The sequence below is a fragment of the Argentina anserina genome, chromosome 4, assembly GCF_933775445.1.
Source record: "Argentina anserina chromosome 4, drPotAnse1.1, whole genome shotgun sequence".
In the NCBI taxonomy this organism is placed as follows: Eukaryota; Viridiplantae; Streptophyta; class Magnoliopsida; order Rosales; family Rosaceae; genus Argentina; species Argentina anserina.
Genome location: NC_065875.1, coordinates 17,545,426 through 17,567,866, shown reverse-complemented (window position 1 = coordinate 17,567,866; position 22,441 = coordinate 17,545,426). Strand labels below are relative to the sequence as shown.

Sequence of the window (22,441 nt, the reverse complement as noted above, 5' to 3'; positions counted from 1 at the left end):
TGACTAAGCACTTGCACAAATAGACTAATGCAATTTGCGGATTTTGGATCAGCTGCTCGTTGATTTAGATCTGTTATACTTGGAGCATATCTATAGAATCAATGACTAAAACAATTTGTATCCCATCTAATCCATTGGCATACTTGATTTATTCATCTCCATTAAAACAATTGCCCTTTCCTTTTTACAACTGCTCGATCATGAATGTTGCGTCACGCACAGTAAATCGCAATATGCACCATGAGGAAGTTGTGCATACTTCTCATATCAATTGCATTGGTTGTTGCTATAGAAGACTAGAAGTCATGCATGGAGCTCTAGTACGCCATTAGAAATACGCAATGCAGTTGCAAGTGTAGTTAAGAACTTGGTGCATTAGTAATTGATGTAAGTGAGATCCAGACAATAATTTTCACAGTACAATTCAGTATATAGGTCAAAGTTATGAGATATTGGAGAAATTTAAATTTTTTAGATATTCAATATTTGTGTTAGAATGATAGTGTATCATGTAATTCACATACCCAACCAATAGTTTTGATGTCTTCAATTTCATTTTGCATGCGTAGTGATGCTCATAGCGGTAGCCGTGTATATCATGAAAAACAGTATACTCGGTGAGTGAAGGCGCTTGAGACTACCCATAAGTGTGGAAAACCACACAGAATAAATTTGTTTTAAATTTTGTAAATCACAGTTGAAGGTCAATACAATTGCTTCATAAAATGATTTTTTAACTTACAAATAATCCCCAATGAGAAGTAAAAAGGGAATTACGAGCTTATTGACAATTATTTGATTATTCGTTGGTCACATTTTTTGTTGAACACATTTGTTGAGAACACATAATACAAAGGCAGAAAGTGGAACCAAAGAAATTGACAGAGATCATGGGTTTCTTTTTATGAACTTTTCGATACACAGCTTACAAATGAACATACTCGTGCATTAGCAGTACAAACACTATTCTAAAGTAAAGAACAATCATATTCCAGCAAATTGCAGACTCAAGAAACTCGAAGAAGGCACCTATGCTCATAGAGAGCAAGGACAGCTTTGCACAAGCTATATTAGACGTCTTTTCACTTGGTGTAAAGAACATCCTCCCATGGGTGGCGGTATAGGGGCTGCTTCAACCTCTTCTGGTCAAATGTGTGCCTGAGATTTAAGGGAAGGGAACAATCAGTCACACGAAAGCATTCTACAGAAAAATTTAAGGAATATGATCTACAAAAGCAGAAAATGATGCCATCCCTCCCCCTACTTTATCTGACCCACCAGTTTATGTAGGAAAACCTCTTCCTTATACTGCCCAAAATGTCAAATCCAAGCATCTAAACCTTAACTATGCCCAACGAAGAGTGACTACCTAAGTTATCAATCGCTTTAGGAACATAGGGCCACCTAATCTGTTTAGCGACACTGTGACACATTAAGTCCAGATACATGGATGAAGGGTTCGTAGAATCTGAATTGTCTGTTCATATATCGGCATCTAGAATTAATTCTATCTTAATAGGCAAGATGAAACTACTGCAAAAAAAATTTTTACAGCAAATCCTACTGTGTATGTACTTACCCAATCAAACCGATGGAACGTGCCAACACAAATAGCCCATTCAGATAGCCAATCTCAACAATCTCATCAATCTCTTGCTTGTTGAACATTCCACTGCCAGCAAGGAGATCCAAGAACAAGGTTCCAATAGCACCATCAACATTCAGGACCAGGTTGTTTGCCTTTGAGAGTGTGTAAGTCTCAACTTCAACGGCGTATTCCATGTACTTGACAGAAGGGAAATGTGTGCGTGCAAAAAGTTGTAGGAGCTCTACCCTCTTATCTCTGTTGTCCCCTCTCTTGATCCTTTTTCACCAGAAAGAAAAGTAAACGAATAAGTTATGCTGCTATTAAAAGCCTTAAAATTGAAAGTCCCGGTTGCATGATTATGAAAAATAAAATTACCTGTGACCAATCCCTGGCACACGGATGCCTCTCTTTTTCATGCTTTCGACAAACTCATATGGTGTAAGATTCTGATGAAACAAAGAAGGATAGCTCGTTAGAGTTGAAACATAACTTTTATTCAGTGTTCAGTATTCCACACTTAATGTCCAACAAAGCTTACCTTGTCATATGCATCCTTGAAGTATCGAGCAGCATCATCAACGGCACCACCAAATCGTGGACCAATTGTGAGCAAACCTGTTTCAGAAAGTCATCTTTAATTATTCTAGGAAAACCGAAAACCCAGCTCTGGTAACCCCAGTCACAAAGCAGAAAGGATAATCGTTGAATATAAAAGGCTTTCAGTGGGAATATAGTACCTGAGACAAGACTGGAAACAAGATCCTTGCCAGCCCTTGCAGTTACTATTGTGTTGTGAGCACCAGAAACGCAAGGACCATGGTCAGCACACAACATGACGCATATCTGATATCAATGTCACATGTCTTAGTGAAAGAGCTAAAGGTTTATAACTTTATATAAACAAATATCAAATGGGAGGATAAAAAAAAAACGGCTCCAAAGTAACAAGCAACATACCTCAATAAATTTGGTACAGTAACTGGGAAGGCTGCGCTTGAACCACAATAGAGAGATAACATCACCCACACCATAACCCTGCTCAACAATGGAAGACATAGGCACACCAGCATAGCATGGTTCCTCACCTGCAGCGTACATGAAAAGAAGCAGTCAATGAAACTCATATCTAAAAATATCTAGCATATTAATTATATATCAAAAAACATCGACTGAGTACATACCTCTATCATCAGAGATTGTGGATATAATATGAGTTGGAGCCCTAACTTTTCCACTCTTAATTGCGATGTTAAGATCTTCGGGTATCTGTGGAGGCTTAAACTCCTTCACTGGTGCAATTTTCCCCTCTTCAACCTGTGGAAATTTAATAAATACTTAATTTTAGACACAGCTGCGGATACAAGTGAATTACAGAACTCAGTCATAAAAACATTTTGGTGTATATCTTGATGAGGGTGTTGGATTTAGGATAGACTTGAGGATTGCTGTAAATTACCAGTTTCTCAAAGGTCTCCTTGATGGCAATCTCTAAAGCTTCATACGAAGTGGGAACAACAGCTCCAGCATCCCTCAGGGCTTGGTTCTTTGCTTGTGCAGACTCCATCTCACCACCACTTTTGGCGCCCTGATATCAAAAAAGTCGAGATTCAGAACTTATAGCCCTTTCACTGTCTTGAGAAAAGATGGATTGAGAAAACAGAGTTGATGACTTACAGCATGTCCAAATTGTACTTCGGATTTAAAAAGTGTTGCACAAGTTCCACTAACCCAAGCAACCACTGGTTTGTTAACTTTTCCCTGCTTCAAAGCCTCGACAAGAGAATACTCATCCCTCCCACCAAGTTCTCCAAGTACAACAATAATTTTAACCTGCATTGCATCACAAAATCAGATTGCAAAAAGAGCAAGGATACGAAATCCATTGGGAAGACCCAATGGCGGTATCTAATTTAAATCCGTAAAAATGCAATATCCTTCAATGTTGGCTGCTAATTTGGATGACTGTAGCATAAGAAACATATTTTTCTGGGACATGGATGGAACTTATCTGACCAATCATCTTGTGGAATGTATAACAGAACTTCTACTTGATGCAGATAATAGGAATGTATGTCTGATCAGCTTGCTTTTTCTAGCATGCTTACCTGAGGGATATTGTTAAATCGCAGAACATGGTCTGAGAGAGTAGAACCTGGGAACACATCACCTCCAATAGCAATACCTGAAGTATGCACACCATATACCCAAATTGTATTACAATTTCTGAACAATATCTGAGTGCACATATTGTGGCAGCTACAACGATTAAATTAAACAGAGAAGCAAGAACGTGATTACCTTCATAAAGTCCATCTGTAACACGAGCTACAGTATTGTACATTTCATTGGACATCCCACCCTGAAATTTCAACAAACTATTATCTGTCAGAATTTTAAAAACGCGTTTTATGACTTTTCTCAAAAAAAAAAAACAAATCACATTGTAGTTTGAACAAATCTGTGGAAAGCTAATAGCAATTTGCATGACCATATGCGCTCTCAGTAGTGTCTCTTAAGCCTCAGGGTATAATACAGATATCAATGAATTCAATCCCACTGTAAATCCATTATATTTCTAACTACACACATGTTGATGACAAAAAAACAAATTAGTCAACATACATTCTTATTTACATTACCATAGATTTTGGATACCTAATTTTCAAAATTGTCTAGAGATCTAAGATTTGACACTAAAGTACCATAAAGTTTGGTTCAAATATGGAACAGAAGTGCATGCACTGGGACAGCTACTTACGGATTTGGAGACAAAACCAACAGATCCAGGCCTGTATAGCTTGCAATGAATAATGTTATCAATAGTTCCGGCAGTGTCACCAATCTTAAAAGCTCCAGCTTGAATTCCTCCAACGGTAGCTGGGCCAATGACAACCTGCAACACAATATTACTATTACACTTTGTACTCCCCAGTCAATGGCCTAGTTAGTGCTATCCAGATAACTTTGCAACAATTGTCTAACCTTGTTGTTTGCCCGTGCATATGCGATCAATTGCTTGGCGTCTGACTCAGGCACACCCTCAGCAATAATAGCCACAACTCTGATGGTTGGCTGCTTGAGAGCAGTCAACGAAGATGCAGCAGCACTGCAGACAGATCAACATAAACTCATCATCAAGTACAGCAATAGCAATGCTACCCTAAAAAACGACCACAAACAGAAAAGCACCGACCTTCTGTAGGAAGCAAAGTTGATAAACACATCGGCAGTGGGATGTGCAGCGCATGATGCCTCAATGCTGCAAAAACACATCATCATTAAGGTCAGACAAATCTCAAAACATAATCTAATCAACATAACCACAGATCAACGGACGATACATTCATAGAAATGAAATACATGACAAATTAAATAACAATCACACCTCGAGTGCACTGGGATGGCGATTTCCTCCTGACCGAAAAAGAGCTTCTGGAATCCCTCAGCACCGGGGTTAATGATTCCGGCAACCGAGGGTGTTTCCCTCCCTGCATCAAAACCTCAGTCACTACATTTACATCCATTTCTAACTACTTACAACTAAGATCAACCCTTAAAAAAACTGCAGAACAAAGAATCCGAAACCGAAACGCACCGCAGAGGAAGTCAAAATCAAGCATGCGCTGGATAGGGAGCTGCTTGTAGTTGTAGAACAAGGCTTGAGTGGTCCGGGAAAACAGTTGACCGGTGGCCATGGTCTCCGACTCAACTTAAACCTCCGATATCTGATCACACCACACCAAAAATTAAACAATCAAACTACAAAATCAGACCTCCAACTCCGAAAACAAGTAGATCATGATAAAATGAGAGAACGAGGTAGATCTAGTGTGAAATTCACGGTAGCTAAAACCATAACCACCTAATGCCAACTAGTTACCTAACAGATCTCTACGCAATGCACCTAACAGAAAAGCGTCCTCTACCAAACCAATACAGCTATTCAATATGAACCGAAGCAGATCTTTACACTTGTCTCCTATTACTCATTTGAATCTCTAAACTAAACGCCTTTATATTTATATAAGCAAAAGACTAAAAAAACAAAACAGAGAATCAAGCTCGGCATCGGGGATATCGGAACTCCGGGGTGTAGACTAGTGACAAGAAACGGAATCCGGAGCCGGATCGCTTTGAGAAGAAGAGAGGAGAGAGGAGATGGAGTTTACCTGAGAGAGAGAAGCCGGCGATGAGAAAATGGGGAGGAATGGGAGTTTGCTGGGATTTAGGAATGGATTTGGTTTAAATAGGGACAAGGATAGTAACGCAGGAAAGGGGGGAAGGTAGGAGAGAGAGAGGAGGAGGGAATTGGGGTGAGCTGGTCACGTGGCGGAAGGTAGTTAGCTCTCAGTGAGTGATTGTTTTTTTTTGTTGGGGGGCGCTGTACATTATTTACTGGTATGCTGCTGCTGCTGAGAGAGTGTGTGTGTGGCGGGCTGGTTGGAGAGTAGGTAGGTGGATCAAACGGGACAAAAGGGGTTGGCTTGACCGGAAAAATATCATGTAGATTCACACGAGGAGGTTTCGCCTGAGTTGTCGATTGCCCTCCCATTTTGGTGATTATTACGCATCTGCCATTAACGTTTTTCTTGTTCCTCCCCGAATAATAAATGATAATTTCTTTTTCTTTTTCTTTTTTCTTTATTCGGTTTAGGGAATTACATGCATATATTGTGAGGTGTGATCATAGGGTAAGTAAGTGTGTTATCAAGTACTTAATTTAATGATGAAATGTAGGTACTCTTATTTCAAATGTGGCTCGAAATAAGTAGATGATTTATTAAAAGGTGTTGCTTATATTGTTCCATTATGGAGTATTTAAGTTATATTTACTAAAAACTGCATGAGAGTTGGAAAGTACATGGATTAGTTATAATTTCTTTTCATTTTATATTTTTACCATCATATCCCTTATTAAAGGGTGTCACTTATGTTGTTCCATTAGAGAATGTTTAAGTTATTTTACTAAAAACTGCACTGTAGTAAAAAGTATGTGGGTAGTTATAATTTATTTATTTTTTTATATTTTTTTTACCATCATATCCTTATTTTTTTTGTGAGAGTCTATGAAGAGCAAATCCGGAAATTTATAATTTGGTAAAACTCTGCCGGTGTAGTAGAAATTTATTGTGGCTGGTTTTCCTGCCTACTTTCTACGTGCTTATATGTCAGTATGGATCAAGAGAATTGTTGGAGCTTCAGCGACCCAAAGAGACTTATAGAAGGAGCAAATGGGGCACTGCTGCACTAGCGTGAGGGAAAAGATACCGCCAATAAGAAGTTGATTTCCTCGTATTCGATGGATCAACGCACCATTATAAGCTCGGTAAAAAAAAATATCTCATAAATATGAGCACATATTTGGCAAGCTATGATACTACGTCTACAGTCTACCCCAACTTCATTCTCCTTCTCAGCAATTGAGCATCATGTGGCGCTCAATTATTATTATATTTTTCTATTTCATCTCAGTAACTTGAAATTAGCCATGTTCAAAACTGGCCATGGGATTTCAAAGCTTTGACAAATTATCTCTAATTTTTAATTAAGTACATTTCTTGTTACTCTAGTACACTTTGCATAGCTATTTACGTCACAGCCAACCATGGTCTTTCACTCATTATGTGACTAAACAAGTAAGAATGATAATTTTGACTCCCACTCATTGCACGTATGTGGTTGACATATTCCTCCACTTGTTTTTCATGGTTGAATTCCCAATTGGTGTTCCCTAAATTTAGTCGATCGTCACTTGAATTTTATATATTCCAACGTAACAAGTAGTTCACATCTGTGTTTGTTTTATTTCCTTGTTTATACAAGTATGAGTCTAGTGTGATATTAAACTATTTGCAGCCCCTCATGATTGACCAGATCACTTATATACACATGGAGTTTGGACTCAAGTTTCATTACAGATAGTGTGTAAAGCATTTTGATTCAATAATCAACAATAAACCAATATATGAAAACAAAAGCTTTACATATCTTTGCTAATGTACAAAAATCACCTAATTGACAACCAGCAGAATATGGTAAACGTTATTTGCCAATTTTCTAATGCATCCATTATAAGCCAGACAGTCAATAACAGTGTTGCGCACTAATTGTTTTTGGCTAGCATGGTTGTAGGTACGATGGATTTAGTTTATGTTGTTATTTTTTCTATTCTTAATTCATGCATTGGGATCTTTAACATTTGTTTCCTCACTGCACAAATTGAGCATATTATCCGAGAGAAATATTATATATCTCATATTAAAAAAATAAGATATAGAAAATCGAAAATAGCTCACTTTGATCAGTATAGCACCGAAGCATGGTAGCTAGCTAGAGCGCAGGTTCATTTAGGCCTCATCATTTAGTCCGCGGACCCGAAAAGCCCGCGGATGCCTGCAAGCCCGACGGGCTTTTACCCGGCCCGGCCCGCGAGAAAGCCCGTCAAAACCCGCTTCCGTGGGTAGAGGGCCAGGCTTAAATTAAAGGTGTGAAACCCGGTCCGGCCCGGACCGGCAAAAGCCCGCAAGGCCCGTGAGGCCCGGCCCGCCAAAAGCCCGCAAGACCCGGCCCGTAAAAGCCCGCCAAATAATAAAATATTATACATACATATTTTATTAGGTTTAGAATAAAACTATTGCATTATGAAGCAACTATATTAAGGAAACTTCTCGGGATCGATGGACACCAGTCGATATGATCGGTATATATATTTAGTGACCCTGTAAAAATTTCATCCAATTCGGAACTCGTTTGACTATCGGAATTTCCGGTAAACCGAAAACAACACTAATATGTCATAAGAAAAGACCCATTACCAAAATATAAACACCAAAAGTCGTTTGCATATCTGAAATCACCTAATTTTTTTCACCGATTATGTGCGGTCGCACCAAGGAAACCCATTTGGAAAAGCCCCGGTCAATGAGGATTTTAATATGTCAAAACGCATTTTTCTTTGTTGACCGTAGGTACGGACGGTCAAACAATATCCAAAACGGACGAACTTTTTACGAGTTATCTAAATATATATACCGATCACATCTACTGGTGTCGATCGACCATATTTTGAACTAGAGTTATTGATCGCCGAAGCGTCTACTAATGTATTATAACCTTTATATTAGGTTTTTATATTAAAACTATCACATTATGAAGCGACTATATGAAAGAAACTTGTCGGGATCGATCGACCCCAGGCGATGTGATTGGTATATATATTTAGTGACCCTGTAAAAATTTCATCCAATTCGGACTTCGTTTGACCGTCGGAATTTTTTTTGGTAAATCGAAAACACCACTAATATGTCATAAGGGAAAACCTATTACAAATATGTGAATGCTGAAAGCCGTTTGCATATATGAAATCACCTAATTTTTGTTACCTATCGTGCGCGGTCGAAGTGAAGAAATATATTTGGCAAAACTCCGGTCAATGGGGTTTAAATATGTCAAAATGCCTATTTTTTAGTTGACCGTTGGTACGAACGGTCAAATCATGTCCAAAACGGACTAAATTTTTACGGGTTTCCTAAATATATATACCAATCACATCTACTGTCTCGATCGACCATATTTTTAATTGGAGTTGTCGATCACCGAAGTGTTCACTAATGTATTATAACATTTATATTAGGTTTATAATAAAACTATCACATTATTAAGCGACTATATAAAGGAAACTTCTCGGAATCGATCGACACCATCCGATATGATCAATATATATATTTAATGATCATTTTAAAATTTCATCCAATTTGGACCTCGTTTAACCGTCGGAATTTCCGGTAAACTAAAAACAACACTAATATGCCCTAAGGGGGGACCAATTACCAAGATGCGAATGTGGAAATTTATTTACATATTTGAAATCATCTAATTTTTGTCACCGATCGTGCGTGGTCGCAACGAGAAAACCATTGGGCAAAACCCCGGTCAATGAAGTTTTATTATGTGAAAACACCTTTTTGTTTGTTGACCGAAAATTCCGACGGTTAAACGAGGTCCGAATTGAATGAAATTTTTACACGGTCCCTAAATATATATATCGATCACATCTATTGGTGTCGATTGACAATATTTCAAAACTAGAATTTATTTGTGACTTTTGTTTTAGAATGTTTTCTAATAATTTCTTTTATTGTTTCGAACCCTTAAATTAGAGTATTATATTATTTTTCTAATACAAGCCCGTAAGGCCCGGCCCGGAAAAGCCCGCAAGCACGCCTTAGGTGGGCGGGCTTGGATCTCCGTATTTTTGAAAATACCCGGCCCGGCCCGCCACTTATTTAAATGTATTAAAGCCCGACCTGTTGACGAGCCCTAGGTTCATTCATTTGCTAAATTGGTTAACGTAGTGGGCACTAGGCAGTTCATAAATTTTCTTGCTACCAAAATTATAAATCGATCAAATTACAATAGTGACACTAATAACTGTGGAGCTTTCAAGGCCCCCATTATGTGTTGATATCTTACACTTTACGATCTGATCATTTTCAATGCGCAAAATAGCAGATATTGACATATATCATACAAAGATGGCGTGCTCCATTGATATGACTAATGCAATAGACCCTACACTATGGTATAAATATCACCAAAGTCGATCGTAACAACATTACAATATTCTCAGCACCATTAGCTATACATAGTGGAGACCAAAACATACCCCGATCACTTCCTTTTGTTTTGTTTTCCGAAAGCAACGCGCATTGGTTTCTCTCTTATGCCTTTTCATTTCACTTCATTTGTGATTAGGAAACCTAAACATGCTAGTTAGGGAGAACAAAGGAACAAGAAGTGAAGAAACCAGATCTAATTCCAACACGTTCTTGAACCGAGAACGCTAGAACCCTGTCCTACTACAACTAGGACTCTTTCTCTTCATAATTCAAACCAAGCTTTAGAATAGAGAACTGGCTGAACTGCCAAAACCCGAGATTCAGTGACAAAGGTCTAGCTGTCAATATTTGCTCATTTGATGTTATGCTTGTGTTGGTGGCGTTGAGGTTGTGGAGAGGCTTCACATTAAGCATAAAGAGGGGGAACAAAAAGAATTCGAAAGATATATAAGCTGGTGAAGGTATTAAAGTTTGGCTCTTCATACAACATGAGTTACTGTCTCCTAGTCGGTCTAGGAAATCTCGGAAGAGATGATGCTGATATGGTAACTGTGTTTTAAATCTTTATCGGTTTAAGTCAATTGGCAACTGTTGATATGATAACTATGGTAGTTTAATCCTTATCGGTCTAAACTAATTATGCTGATTGATTTATTCGATTTACTTCTATTCTTATCTTTGTTTTCTGCAGTAAATTGGCAACGAGAAAGGGGAAGTCTTTCTCTTATAAATACTCAGCCCTTTCTTAGTTGTGTGTGTAGTTTTTCAGTATTAGCGACTGATTTTGTGCTGTTGTTTTTGTTCAACAGGTTAAGGCAAGTTCTCGGAGTTCATATTGGCAACACTTGTGTGTTGGTCTAGTTACTCCTGAGAAGTTTATTTTTATAGAGAGATTTGATCCCTGCTGTTCAACTGTATTTGAATCAAGCATTTTGACGATTTCAATTGATTCATTACTGTATTTGTTTAGAATAGTTCAAGTAAGCAGTGTTTGCTTAGTAAAGAGATTCAATTTAATCTCTACTTGTTCTTGTAACAATTTCAATATCATAGTGGATTGATTTGTGTGGACTACAATAAAGTTTCGCAATGGTTTTTACCTTGAGAGTTTCCACTATAGTTAGCAATCGTTCACAAGATACGCCGTGTTCCTTGTTCTCGTTCCTGTCACAAGTAACATGAATCGTCAAAGTGGAGACCACAACGGCGTGGTCTTCAACTCTCCGATACTTAAGTCAAGTTGATAATAATTTATGCAAAGTAATAGTGAGTAGTTTTGTTTGTAGCTGAGTTGAGGTAGATCACTCCCTCATATTTCGATGTGGGATTAAGTCAAGTTAAGGTGTTCTCTGGAGCTCCCTTTGAGATGCTGTGAGGGGCGCGTCCATAGTCGGCTTGGACCGCGGGGCAGCTCGTTACACAGCTAGTGCGGTTGGCTTTCTGCTGGTACTGCGGGACTAGGCTATTTATGAGCCTTAATGTGCTGATAGTTGCGCTGATTATGGCTGGGCATAAGCATATGCCAACAAATGTTATGTGGCTGATATCAATGAGCAAAGGTCATCGGGGATTTTGCATGAAGGATTATCTATGGTTGTGTCATGATTTTTCGATATGTTCCAGTTCCTCTTTTCTTCTTTGAATGTCTGCGGCAAACCGTAATCCAAAAAAAATCCGTTAGGTCACCTGGAGTTGTTCATGTCGATCGATGTAGTTAGAGGATGAATCAGATGATCATTTTCATGCAGCCTGAAACAGTAGATATTATGGTTTAATGTTGTTGAGGTGATTGGCGCAATAATCTCACATTAATGCTGAGAGCAAGTGCTGTTAAGTCACTTAAGTGTGGTGATACAAAATAATCTAATAAGACCTTATTCTAATTACGGAGCCATGTGTTGAGTACTTGAGTACATAGCTAGCGAACTATTCTTTCGCCTTTTTACTGAAAACTACCGCGAGCACAACACTCTAAGTGGCATACGCCATTTTTTGAAAATGGTGCACCTCTTTGGGTGTCAAATTTTAGTTTCAAATTTGCGTTTGTTAACTCTTCATAATACACAATAAGTTGCCCATTTATAACTTGGAACAAGGTGAAATACTTTCTGACCTCTTTGAATTCCAATTTAACGGGTTGCAGAATCAAAAACTAGTCAAATTTGTATAATGCAAACTATCAAAGGCTCCTGGCCAGAATCAAAACAGTGAAGTTTGTATCATGCAAACTATGCGTATAGCTTGTAGTGTAGTTGAAGTATCGGAAGTTTGTTGTGGTATGTTCCAAGTGCAAACGCTTGAATATTAATTGGAAACAAATAGGATTCTTCTGTTTATACACTTTGTTTTGCTAATCAAAGGCCTTCTTCTCAACGCAGCTTCTAAGTTGTAAATGACTAGTCAAGTTCTAAATGGTATGGCTGGATCTCAACTCTTACAACTGCGCGGTCTGCACCAAACCATTAATACCATGAGATTTGCTAATGTTCTTTTTAACTATGACATGTTCAGGCTCTTCCATATGCTATATCCTCGCATTTGTTCTAGTATACATAACCTCATGAGATCTGCCCTAAATTTGTGAAATTAGTGGGCTTTTCATGTTTTTTTTCTTCAAAATCATCTCCTTTACAAATCCAACATGGCTAAGGGGAATGATACGGGTTAATTCAATGATTTCATTCCTTCGGCTTGGGGTTAGTGTGGGTGTTAATTCGATATCACAAATACAATCCAGTTCGAGTCCCAATAGGCAAAGAAAACTTCTCCTTTTGAACAGTCCCACATCGGTTATTGGCAGAAGCAGGGTTTGATTGGTACTATAAAAGGAGATAAGCTTGATCAAATTAATCATACCTTTCTCGGCCTTTTGGCTAAGATCAAGTGTAGTATCTGTTCTTATCAGTTTAATATCTGATATGTGGGCCAAGTGTCCACACGATATTAAATTAATTTTTTAAAGGGGTGAGTCCACCACAATAGCTTGCTATTGGGTCTCGCAAGTGTCATCCTTGTGTTGCACTACTGCAAGGTTTGGCGCACCCTACCAAATATATACAATGTTTATGGTTGCGCAGAAACCTCTGTGCTTGCCATGCCTCCAAATTTGGTGATAGTTCTACTGCATCGACTGGTAAGATTTAACACATCCAACTAAACCTAGGGCGTCAAAGTTCTCCTGTAAGCTACTCTGGATGATCCTCAAGTAATGCCATGTTGCGATTGCATAGAACTCAGGTTTGGTGATAGTTCGTTCTACTGCATCGACTGGTGAGATTGTGTTTTCCAACTAAAGCCAGGGCCTCATTAAGTGCTTGAAGGAGGTCCTCTGGATAATCCTCAATCCCAGTAATGCCATTTTGCGATTGCATAAAACTCAGGATTCTTCCAACAATCTGAATAAACATATGAAAACCAAGCCTTCAAAACAGAAGTTAAACAGAAAATGTACGATGCTAAGGAAGTCAATATTTGGAGAATGACCTTTCGTGCGTAGCCACCATAAGCAACACCTCCAATCATAGCGGTTGAGTTCTCATCCCTCGAGGTATCTACCAGAAGCTAGGAAGAATGAGGAATAAAACAACTGGGGAAAAGAAGTACTTGAACCTAATAAGTGGGAGAATTTTACTTGTAAAGGATGTTGCTTGAAAGAGTCCGACTTTCCTCAACCCATCAACTGTGTGAGCATTGGTGCCACTGGCTAATTGAAGAAAACCTGCCATGTTAAGCACCAGTGGATTTAAAAAAAAAGCATTGATATTCACTGGGGAAAGCAATAATGATACTTAAAAAGCACGAAGAATTGTCTAAACAAACCATGAGGCCTTTCTTTTATAGCAGCCAAACGAAGAGGAAAAGCAATTGATTCTCTTGTGGCACCTCGACCAATATCTCCGCTCATGGGGCGAACATCCAACTTCAGATTAGTGGTAGTTCATAAAGGTAAAATGACACAAAACAAAATTACTTTTGTTTGATTATATCGTGTGATAATACTTAGACCATACATATTAGTAAATAGGAAGCACACCTGCCATAAATTGAAGCAGCCCAAATCCGGTTCCATAATTGAGTACATTGCCTTCATTGTTGATACACTTGACTCTCCAAGATCAGGTAAACTAACCTGACAATGATCACAAATACATCAAACCTCCAAAGGAGAGCTGTTACACTGGCTGTCGTGTTCAACTTTTCACTTGTACACCTATAAAATTCTGGTGAGTTAAAAAACAGCAGAGAGTTGAGACACATACTGCTGCCAGTCTGAGATGTTTGATTGAATCTCCCAAACCGTCCCAAAGTTCTTTAAATGGAGCAATCTGCCTACAGAAACTGAGGCTTAGTATAGAGTGGTAACCAAACAGCTGTATGGTACCATGAAAACTGTACGAGTTCTTCACTTAATTACAAATAATTACTGAACTTACTTTAATGATCAAGGAACTGTACCTTCCACTTGTATGAATCTCTATAGCATCAACATCATTTCTTTTGAGAAGTTCAGAGGTTGCAATTGCATCTCTTATATATGTACTCACACCTAAATCAATTTCATAGTTTGGTAAAAAGGACAAATCTAGATATGATAAAGGAAGCTACATTGTATACATTAGACATATGTATATACTTATTTTATCGAATGGGCAAACTGGAATGCAGTGGCCACAGCCATAGCAGCGTTCAGTTAGAACTCCAGCCTGCATATATAATTAGCAGTTTCAGTAGTTTCAGTAAGGGATCGATGAATAGATGGACACTACACAAACAAGTTCCACATCAAATTATGCTCCAAAGAAAAAAAAAAAACAACTCAAAACCTTACTGTGGCAGGTGTTTTGTTGTCATACGAGAACTGTGTTATTGATTTTTTAGAATCAAAAGATATTGCATCAGCAGGACATACTCTCTCACAAGGTCTTGAACAATCAAGCGGACACTCCTCTGGATCAAGTTCTGTAACACTTGAGATGTCACTTGATGCAATTTTAGTTAGCCTTAAGAAACTTGCTGGTTACATACAGGATTCCGAGAATGCATTTTGTTCAAATAGAATTACTGATAGCTGAGGACTGAGGCACCTAATCTTGAGATTTTAAATCACAAATTTATGTTCAGAATATTGCTAAACATGAACCAGATAATTAAAGCTACCAGAAATGGAATGAGCACATTTCGATTCTTATCTAGCATCATGTAAACAAAGTAAACAAGGTGGCAGTAAATCACCGGCTTTCGAAAGTGAAGATGAGAAGATCCTCATCATCATTTACACTGATCATCACCCGAGGCCTTGTTAGAGGGAAAATCTCCAATGCTGCATCAATCCCGTCATTCACCGCGCTCACCACCGAAGCTTCTGCTGCACAGTCTATGCAATCCACTGCAACAACACCAGTTAATAATCTCACTCCCTCAACGAAAATTGAGTAGTGTTCAAAATTAACAAACTATCTAAATTAAGAGTTCTTAATTGATTACCTCCAGCAAGAGTGTAAACCAAAGAAAGATTCCTTATATCAACCACATCCTAAAGAAGGAGATAAAGCAGAGATTGTCAGCATGAGTCAGTTACCATATAAGTTTAAGGATCATCATTGTTCCTGCTACCAATTACCTCGAAGCTTGCGCCGCATATGAGTTTGACCCAGTTGCCATTTTGGAGAGACTTCACTGGAGACGACGCAACTGAAGGAACCCCAACAGTTTTAATGAGGCTCTTCACGTCTTCAAGGCCTCTGTTGCCTCTAAGGTTCAGTTTTGCTGAGAGTGAAGAGACAAGAAGATGAAGAATGGGAACTTTGAAGCAGTTAAAGGTAGAGCTTTTTTGAGAAGGCAGAGAGACAAGAAAGGAGAAAAAGAAGATACCTTGATGTTGTTGATGAGCAATTGAAGCACAACAGGAGAAGAAGCTCAGTGCCATCTGAAACTGAGCTTCCCAGTGAACTAGGCTCAGAGATATATTCCATTTACAGCACAAGTTGGCGGTTTTGGATATGTTACTGGTATTAACTGGGCTTTTCCTATAATCAAATTGTAAACAAATGCAAAGGGTCCAACACCTGCTGCCTGGCCCAAAATTCAGTTACATTTTTTAAATTTATTGTTTGGATTGAAAGCTATTATTATTTTTTTAAACGCATTCTTTGCCGACGCCAAGCACCGTGCTGGAAATCACACAATGAGGATGGCGCCGTGGTCGTTCGATTTAGAGTTATTAGACGGTGAATGCGTGATCGTCATTGTACATATGATGACTCACACTCTTTCATTCTACTTTTTAATTTACAAATTTGAAAGCTACAAGTACATTCATGAAAACTACATGTACGCTCGTATATCACTAAGAGAGCTACACTAATTTGTTAATACTACAAAGACTGGTTCTTCACTATGTAGCGTCAATGGATTACCTGAAGAAACGCCTAGCCAAAAAATACCTACCTCTTTCTCTCTCCTTTTCCGTTGTTCTCTAACTAACCAATAACTACCTTCTGTCCTAACGGTCTCTCTGAACGAAGAAAAACACTCCATGAAAACATAGAACGGTTTGGTTTTCTGATTCCTTTCCTCTCTCCAAAAAAAGAATCCAGGTGAGAATTTGTAATCAACCACCTTCACTATCTTTTCAGAAAACAACAACACTGAATCACTGATTCAGATTCATTCCTTCCCTTAAGTTGAACACAGGAAGCCTCATTATTTTCTTCCTCCTCTGCTGCTAGCTAGGGTTTCTCTCTTCAGCTATGATCTGCAATACAAAGATCTTATGTATTCTGATTCTGTTATTCTTATCACTATACACCATTCATGTTCTTGCCAGAGACTCAGACAACAAAGATTCAGACAATAAGGACTCGAACTCTAAGAATGACTCAGACTCAGGCTCAGAATCGGGCAAAAAAGAAAACGACTCGGGCTCGGACTCAAATAAGGACTCCGACGAGCATGAATCCTATTTAATATCTTGTGGCTCCCAAAATGAGGCAGAAGATTCCTTAGGCCGGAAATGGGTCTCTGACTCCAAGTTCTTAACCTCTTCCGATTGCTCATTGACGGAAGAGCTCAACAAAACTGACCCTACTCTCCCCTCCGAAGTGCCCTACAAATCGGTACGAATCTTCAACGCCACATCCTCTTACATGCTCTCAGTTACGACCAAAACCCGCCTCTGGATCAGACTCCATTTTTATCCATTTGATTTCGGCAAGGTCGAACCAGCCAAGGCCTATTTCTCTGTAATCGCAAACGAGTTCACTCTCCTCAAAAACTTCAGCGCTTTCAATACGGCTGCATCTCTCACAGAGGCCTACATTGTCAAAGAGTTCTCACTCACTCCTGTCACATGCGGGAAACTCAACATTACGATCATACCGTCTACGCAGCCAGAGAGCTCAATCGGTTTTCTCAACGGCATCGAGGTGATTCCGATGCCGGATATTTTTAAAATAACGCCCTTGGTCGGATTCCATGACCAAACCATCGAGGTCCAGAACTCCTCTGTCCAAACCATGTATAGACTCAACATCGGCGGAGATTTAATTCCGCCCACAGAGGACGCCGAGGGAGGGGGCAACCGAACGTGGCACGAAGACGGCGGCTACCTAATCGGTGCCCCCGCTACGAAATTCGGCGTCGTTGGCGAGGCGGATAGCAACAATGTCACCATTCAGTACCAAGGAGATGTGTCCGAATACATTGCACCAGAAGCTGTTTACAAAACCGCGAGGTCAATGGGGCCGAGTCCGAACGTGAACCTCAACACCAATCTGACCTGGCAGTTCGAGGTCGACGCAAACTTCACATACGTCGTGAGATTGCATTTCTGCGACTTTGAGCTGGAAATGACAAACCAGAGAGTGTTTGATATATTTCTTAACAACCACACGGCGCAGCAAAGCGCCGATGTGATAGGGTGGGCCGGCCGGGGCTCCTCTGGGAGAGGGACTACTGTTTACAAGGACTACGCCATTTATTTGAATGATCGCAATAATGGAGCTGAGCAGATCTGGGTGGCGTTGCACCCTAGTGATAAAACGCAACCTGAATACTATGATTCATTGCTTAATGGATTAGAGGTCTTCAAGCTCAATGATACATGTGGGAATTTCGGAAGCGAAAAGCAGGTGCCCATAAAACGTTATTGCTATAGCGACGAGTTTCTACAGAAGGCAAAAGTTGACGATGCAGATTGCAAGCCAAGAGATCAAGATGACTGAAGTAAGAAAATTAAGGCCTAATGCATGTATTTCATGAATGTTTGTTTTGACAGACCAAGTGTATTTGACTTATTACGTGAAAAATACATGTGTTTTTCTTGCACACTAGTTAATTTTCTCACTTAGCTAGTTAGGAAGATATATATGCAGGATTCATGCAAATTATGCAATGGTGGTGATTGGATAGTTCGCTATATATATTACTCAACGCACGACTTTTTTTGTTTGTTTTTATTGAAAATCAATTTTATTGAGTCCAAAAAAATATATCAAAAGACTACATTATAAATAATGGGTGCCATGACTTCGTATATTATAACATTTTTAAAATCCAGCTGCATACATTACTATACTGTATATACATCAAAACCTTATTCACCTACACGGCTAGACCTACTGTACACAGCATTTGCGCAATTTTGATGTGGAGCACATAGCCTCGTCCAGTCGTCCCCCACATTAATTTCTTACGTAAAACCATGCATACAAATACCAGCTAGTGTTAGAGAAGATCAGCACGTACAATTAAATATGGGAGGCTATAATAGATAAAGATCATCCATAAGCGATTTTTGCAAGTTTATAATTTCTATAGATTTCCTTTCAGAATATATGTTACAAACTACAGTAATCACCAAATAATAACGGCCAATGATCGCCTAGCTAAATAATATCTCGTCCTTGTAAATACAGTTGGGAACAACTAAAAATCTATAAGGAGAATTCTATTTGCACCTCCGAAACAGCTAAATGCACCTCAATTTTTTTTCTTGATTGATTTTTCAACTCACAATGTAAATATTAATAAGCATTGGAGGAACACTCAGTAAGTTTGGTAAGTTTGGAGGTGTAATAAACAATGAAAGTACACTTAGTTATTTTGGAAGTGCAAATAGAACCATCCAATCTACAAAGCAAACATACGTATGTGTGCATAAAAAAAGTAATTGGAGTTTATGTGGGTTTGATTCAAGTTTGAAAAGAGTCTAAATGAATGACACAATACTCGTTTAATTTATTTCCGTAAATTAGTAGTTAGAAATAATACTAGTGTTTCATTTGTTTCCAAATAATTTGACAAAGTTTCATTTGTTCAAATAATTTGACCCTCAACTCTAGAGCAATTATGACATCTTCTATTTTAGATGCACGGTAACATTTTCTATTTTAGATGCATCATTAATTTTATGTCTAAAACCTGAACAAACTAAAATGATCAAATGTTTGGTACAATAAGGGTAGGTCTCATCATCTCACCTAAGGCTGCGGCTCGTCCTAAAGCCCGCCCTACCCTAAAGGGCCAAATCAGGACATTAGAACGGGCTCAAGCATTTTTCGATTAGAGCAGGATAATGGTCGTGCAAATAAAATCCGACCCGGCCCTAAAAGCTTGTCCTTTTTTGCCTTAATAATAACATATTTTTTCTATTTTTCAAATATGTTTCTTCTATTACATATGGAATAGAACTTATCTTTTTTATTTATTGATTTTCTAAGTTTTATTTTGTTTATGATTTGTTAAATAACCCTTGATTTTGAGTGAAAGTTCATTAAATATATGAATATAAGCACTTCGGCTTATATTTATAATTTTCTTAAGCTAAATCTATCATATATATGCATGTAAAATATGATTATAAGTTAAAAAAGAGTCTTATATTACGTGTATAATTATATAATTAAATATTGAGGAAAAAATAACTTCATTATATTTATTTAGAGTTTTTTAATAAACATAATGTGATGTCTGGCCCGTTTTGGCCCTATTTAGTCCTAATTGAAGGGCCGGCCCAACCCGACCCGTCCCTTTTAGCCCTAAAAGAATTGGCCGGTAGGGCAGGCCATTGGGCTTACAAATTGAAGACTTAGCCCGGCCCTAAATTTTATTGACTCGGTCAAAGCCCGACCCGACCCTACCCTAAGTCCTAAAATTAGGGTAGGACTAGTCCTAGCCCGGCCCATAATGACCCCTAACTAAGGGAGGCAATTGAGGTGTCCTCTTAACTATAATGGTCACTAATCTATCACCCACCTTGTCTCTTAGTTGGTCTTTCCTAAGCATTTGACTATTGATTTCAAGTATGTAACAATTATTCGCGTCAAGGGCAGAGAAGACGAGTCTCTCTGGGCTGGGTCTGGTCTTGGGCTTTGGGCTCGGGTCTGGGCTTGGGCTTGGTGGGATTGAGCTTGCCTTAGTGTCAAGGACAATTTAGATTAGGTATCTAGCATATTGTTATGTTTCTATAAGTCGTAGGATATGTTTTTATTTTTATTTTTTTTCTATGTTTCAATTCGGGGATAATTCTTAAAAAAATAGTCATATACTATGTACTAAGTTTGAGTTTCGGCTCAATACCTTTTGTATGATGCACGACAACATCGGAGGAGTATGTAATGGCTATTCATGCCTTCGTTTTATTTAAAATCCTAGTGGATTCCATAAAAAAATATATCTAACAATTATCCTATGCATAGATAAAAACAACTTTAAATAACAATGAGTTTTTTAGTCTCTGCAAAATATTTTGTATGAAACGTAATTGATAATGTGCTTTTAATAAGGAACAAACAACTATTTTTAAGTAAAATAAGAGTGTTATATCAGGTATTACATGACACAATGCAACCAGAAAATCATGAATAACAGTTTCCTAAGTTAGGCTTAATAGTTGTGATTTCCAAGACAACACAAATGCTATATTTATTACATCCGATTAATATGAAGTTTAGTGTGTTGTATAACCAATTCTACATCCCACATCGCAGTTACCAATATTTGTTACATCGCAGCCCAAAAGTCAATAGTCTCGCGGATTTTTTTTCATCGGTGGATAATTTTGTCGCAGCCCAAGGATTCGAAAGAAAATGTTTTTTGAGGGGAAATTGGAAAGAGGTTTTGATTCTCTAGTAGTTATCGAAATCAAAGAAACTAGGTTCGCAAGCTAACAACAATTAATTGAGTAACTGAAGATACTCATTATCTTAGGTGAAGATACAACAATCGATTTGTAAATATTCCAAGTTGAATAAGAATTAAGACACGGGAAGATCGTGAAAAACTGAAAACTGAACAAATTAATAAACTTCTGACATGCAATTAAGTTTAACAGTATTCATTAGGATTGGCCAGGACAGCTTGAAGAGGTGGGCTGCCTTCTCTTTGCCAGCCTTAACATGCTCTTCTTTGATCTCCACATCAGTCTAGCCCACTTCTGTCCATGTTGATCTCATGAAGGACAACCACAATGGCAACTACAAAGGCGTAATCAACATGAGGATACACCGTCACCGAAAACGCATCTCTCCCAAAGAACATACTTTTCAGATCATGTTTCTTGTGCATTTGTGCAATGATAGTGTTGTTTCTATCGTAGATGGTACATGATCTTTCCCCCCAGCTTCCTTTGATCTTGAAATCGAACGCTTTTTCATTAGAAGTATTACCTGCCAAGAACACATCTAATTCTGTTTTCATTTGGAAAAGGGACGACTTTTTTACAGTAAAGAGTAGATTTTTGGCGTCTGAACTGTCTCCTCTAAATACGTTCCATCTCCTATGTGTCGTCATTATCTTTTGACGGAAGGAGACAATAGGAGTGCCGGCGCCGTCGAGCAAAGTTCGACGATCGTGCAAGCTGAACAAGGAGCCTTTGATCTGGAACATGAGATTTCCATTAACGTCTGACACAGTGAAAGCACCTTCCTTGATCGTCATCATCTTCTCTGTGATGATCAGATCCACAGGGTAGGTTGCTAGGAACTGCGGGCTGATCACCGTCAACGGAGTTTGCCGCGGCAGAACGCTCGGCCCAGCCCCAGGCATCGGCACAACATACGCCATCGTATCACTAGCTCGCCCAAGGGAGTCAAATTTAACGCTTTCTGTTCGTTTTGATGAGCAATAAGAGAGTTGTAATTGCGAGTTGTGAGAGAAGAGAATGGTATGGAATGATATTTATAGAGTACATGAGATGAGAATGAGATGACATTTGAGCTGCTTCCTGGTGAGTGTC

The 22,441-nt window shown here is 38.6% G+C and overlaps 5 protein-coding genes and 2 non-coding genes across 10 annotated transcripts; 3 read left to right on the top strand and 4 right to left on the bottom strand.

The window, feature by feature from the left end:
* Positions 1–864: 864 nt before the first annotated feature.
* Positions 865–5,780, bottom strand: LOC126790367 (ATP-citrate synthase beta chain protein 2). The gene is made up of 17 exons (XM_050516580.1): positions 5,758–5,780; positions 5,184–5,313; positions 4,974–5,076; positions 4,782–4,847; positions 4,571–4,694; positions 4,347–4,481; positions 3,887–3,947; positions 3,694–3,770; positions 3,263–3,418; positions 3,045–3,173; positions 2,770–2,902; positions 2,546–2,673; positions 2,326–2,431; positions 2,127–2,203; positions 1,964–2,034; positions 1,580–1,864; positions 865–1,158 (listed from the first exon to the last, which is right to left on the bottom strand). Exons 2-17 carry the CDS (start codon positions 5,281–5,283, stop codon positions 1,083–1,085), a joined length of 1,827 nt encoding a protein of 608 aa, XP_050372537.1. The 5' UTR covers positions 5,284–5,313; positions 5,758–5,780; the 3' UTR covers positions 865–1,082.
* Positions 5,781–12,095: 6,315 nt separating this feature from the next.
* LOC126792999 (U5 spliceosomal RNA) lies at positions 12,096–12,217 on the top strand. Its single transcript, XR_007671988.1, has one exon. It is a non-coding gene; the product is annotated as a U5 spliceosomal RNA (small nuclear RNA).
* An 826-nt stretch (positions 12,218–13,043) lies between these two features.
* LOC126790411 (uncharacterized) lies at positions 13,044–14,936 on the bottom strand. 4 transcript variants are annotated; one of them, XM_050516631.1, is made up of 7 exons: positions 14,840–14,936; positions 14,640–14,752; positions 14,466–14,535; positions 14,026–14,335; positions 13,838–13,924; positions 13,690–13,757; positions 13,044–13,601 (listed from the first exon to the last, which is right to left on the bottom strand). In XM_050516631.1, the coding sequence occupies exons 4-7, from the start codon at positions 14,108–14,110 to the stop codon at positions 13,440–13,442; spliced, it is 402 nt and encodes a 133-aa protein (XP_050372588.1). In that variant the 5' UTR covers positions 14,111–14,335; positions 14,466–14,535; positions 14,640–14,752; positions 14,840–14,936; the 3' UTR covers positions 13,044–13,439. The 4 variants fall into 4 exon arrangements, with proteins under 4 accessions (XP_050372588.1, XP_050372586.1, XP_050372587.1 ...); XM_050516629.1 differs by having other exon boundaries at positions 14,662–14,752; XM_050516630.1 differs by having other exon boundaries at positions 14,466–14,531; positions 14,662–14,752.
* LOC126792994 (U2 spliceosomal RNA) lies at positions 13,059–13,253 on the top strand. Its single transcript, XR_007671986.1, has one exon. It is a non-coding gene; the product is annotated as a U2 spliceosomal RNA (small nuclear RNA).
* Positions 14,937–15,434: 498 nt separating the features above from the next.
* LOC126792297 (uncharacterized) lies at positions 15,435–16,161 on the bottom strand. The gene is made up of 4 exons (XM_050518755.1): positions 16,078–16,161; positions 15,827–15,972; positions 15,691–15,739; positions 15,435–15,592 (listed from the first exon to the last, which is right to left on the bottom strand). The coding sequence occupies exons 1-4, from the start codon at positions 16,130–16,132 to the stop codon at positions 15,435–15,437; spliced, it is 408 nt and encodes a 135-aa protein (XP_050374712.1). The 5' UTR covers positions 16,133–16,161.
* A 794-nt stretch (positions 16,162–16,955) lies between these two features.
* On the top strand, positions 16,956–18,428 carry LOC126792296 (receptor-like protein kinase ANXUR1). The gene has a single exon (XM_050518754.1). The coding sequence runs from the start codon at positions 16,956–16,958 to the stop codon at positions 18,426–18,428; it is 1,473 nt and encodes a 490-aa protein (XP_050374711.1).
* Positions 18,429–21,371: 2,943 nt separating this feature from the next.
* On the bottom strand, positions 21,372–22,338 carry LOC126790404 (protein LURP-one-related 15-like). Its single transcript, XM_050516620.1, has one exon. The coding sequence runs from the start codon at positions 22,267–22,269 to the stop codon at positions 21,625–21,627; it is 645 nt and encodes a 214-aa protein (XP_050372577.1). The 5' UTR covers positions 22,270–22,338; the 3' UTR covers positions 21,372–21,624.
* Between the last annotated feature and the right edge of the window lie 103 nt (positions 22,339–22,441).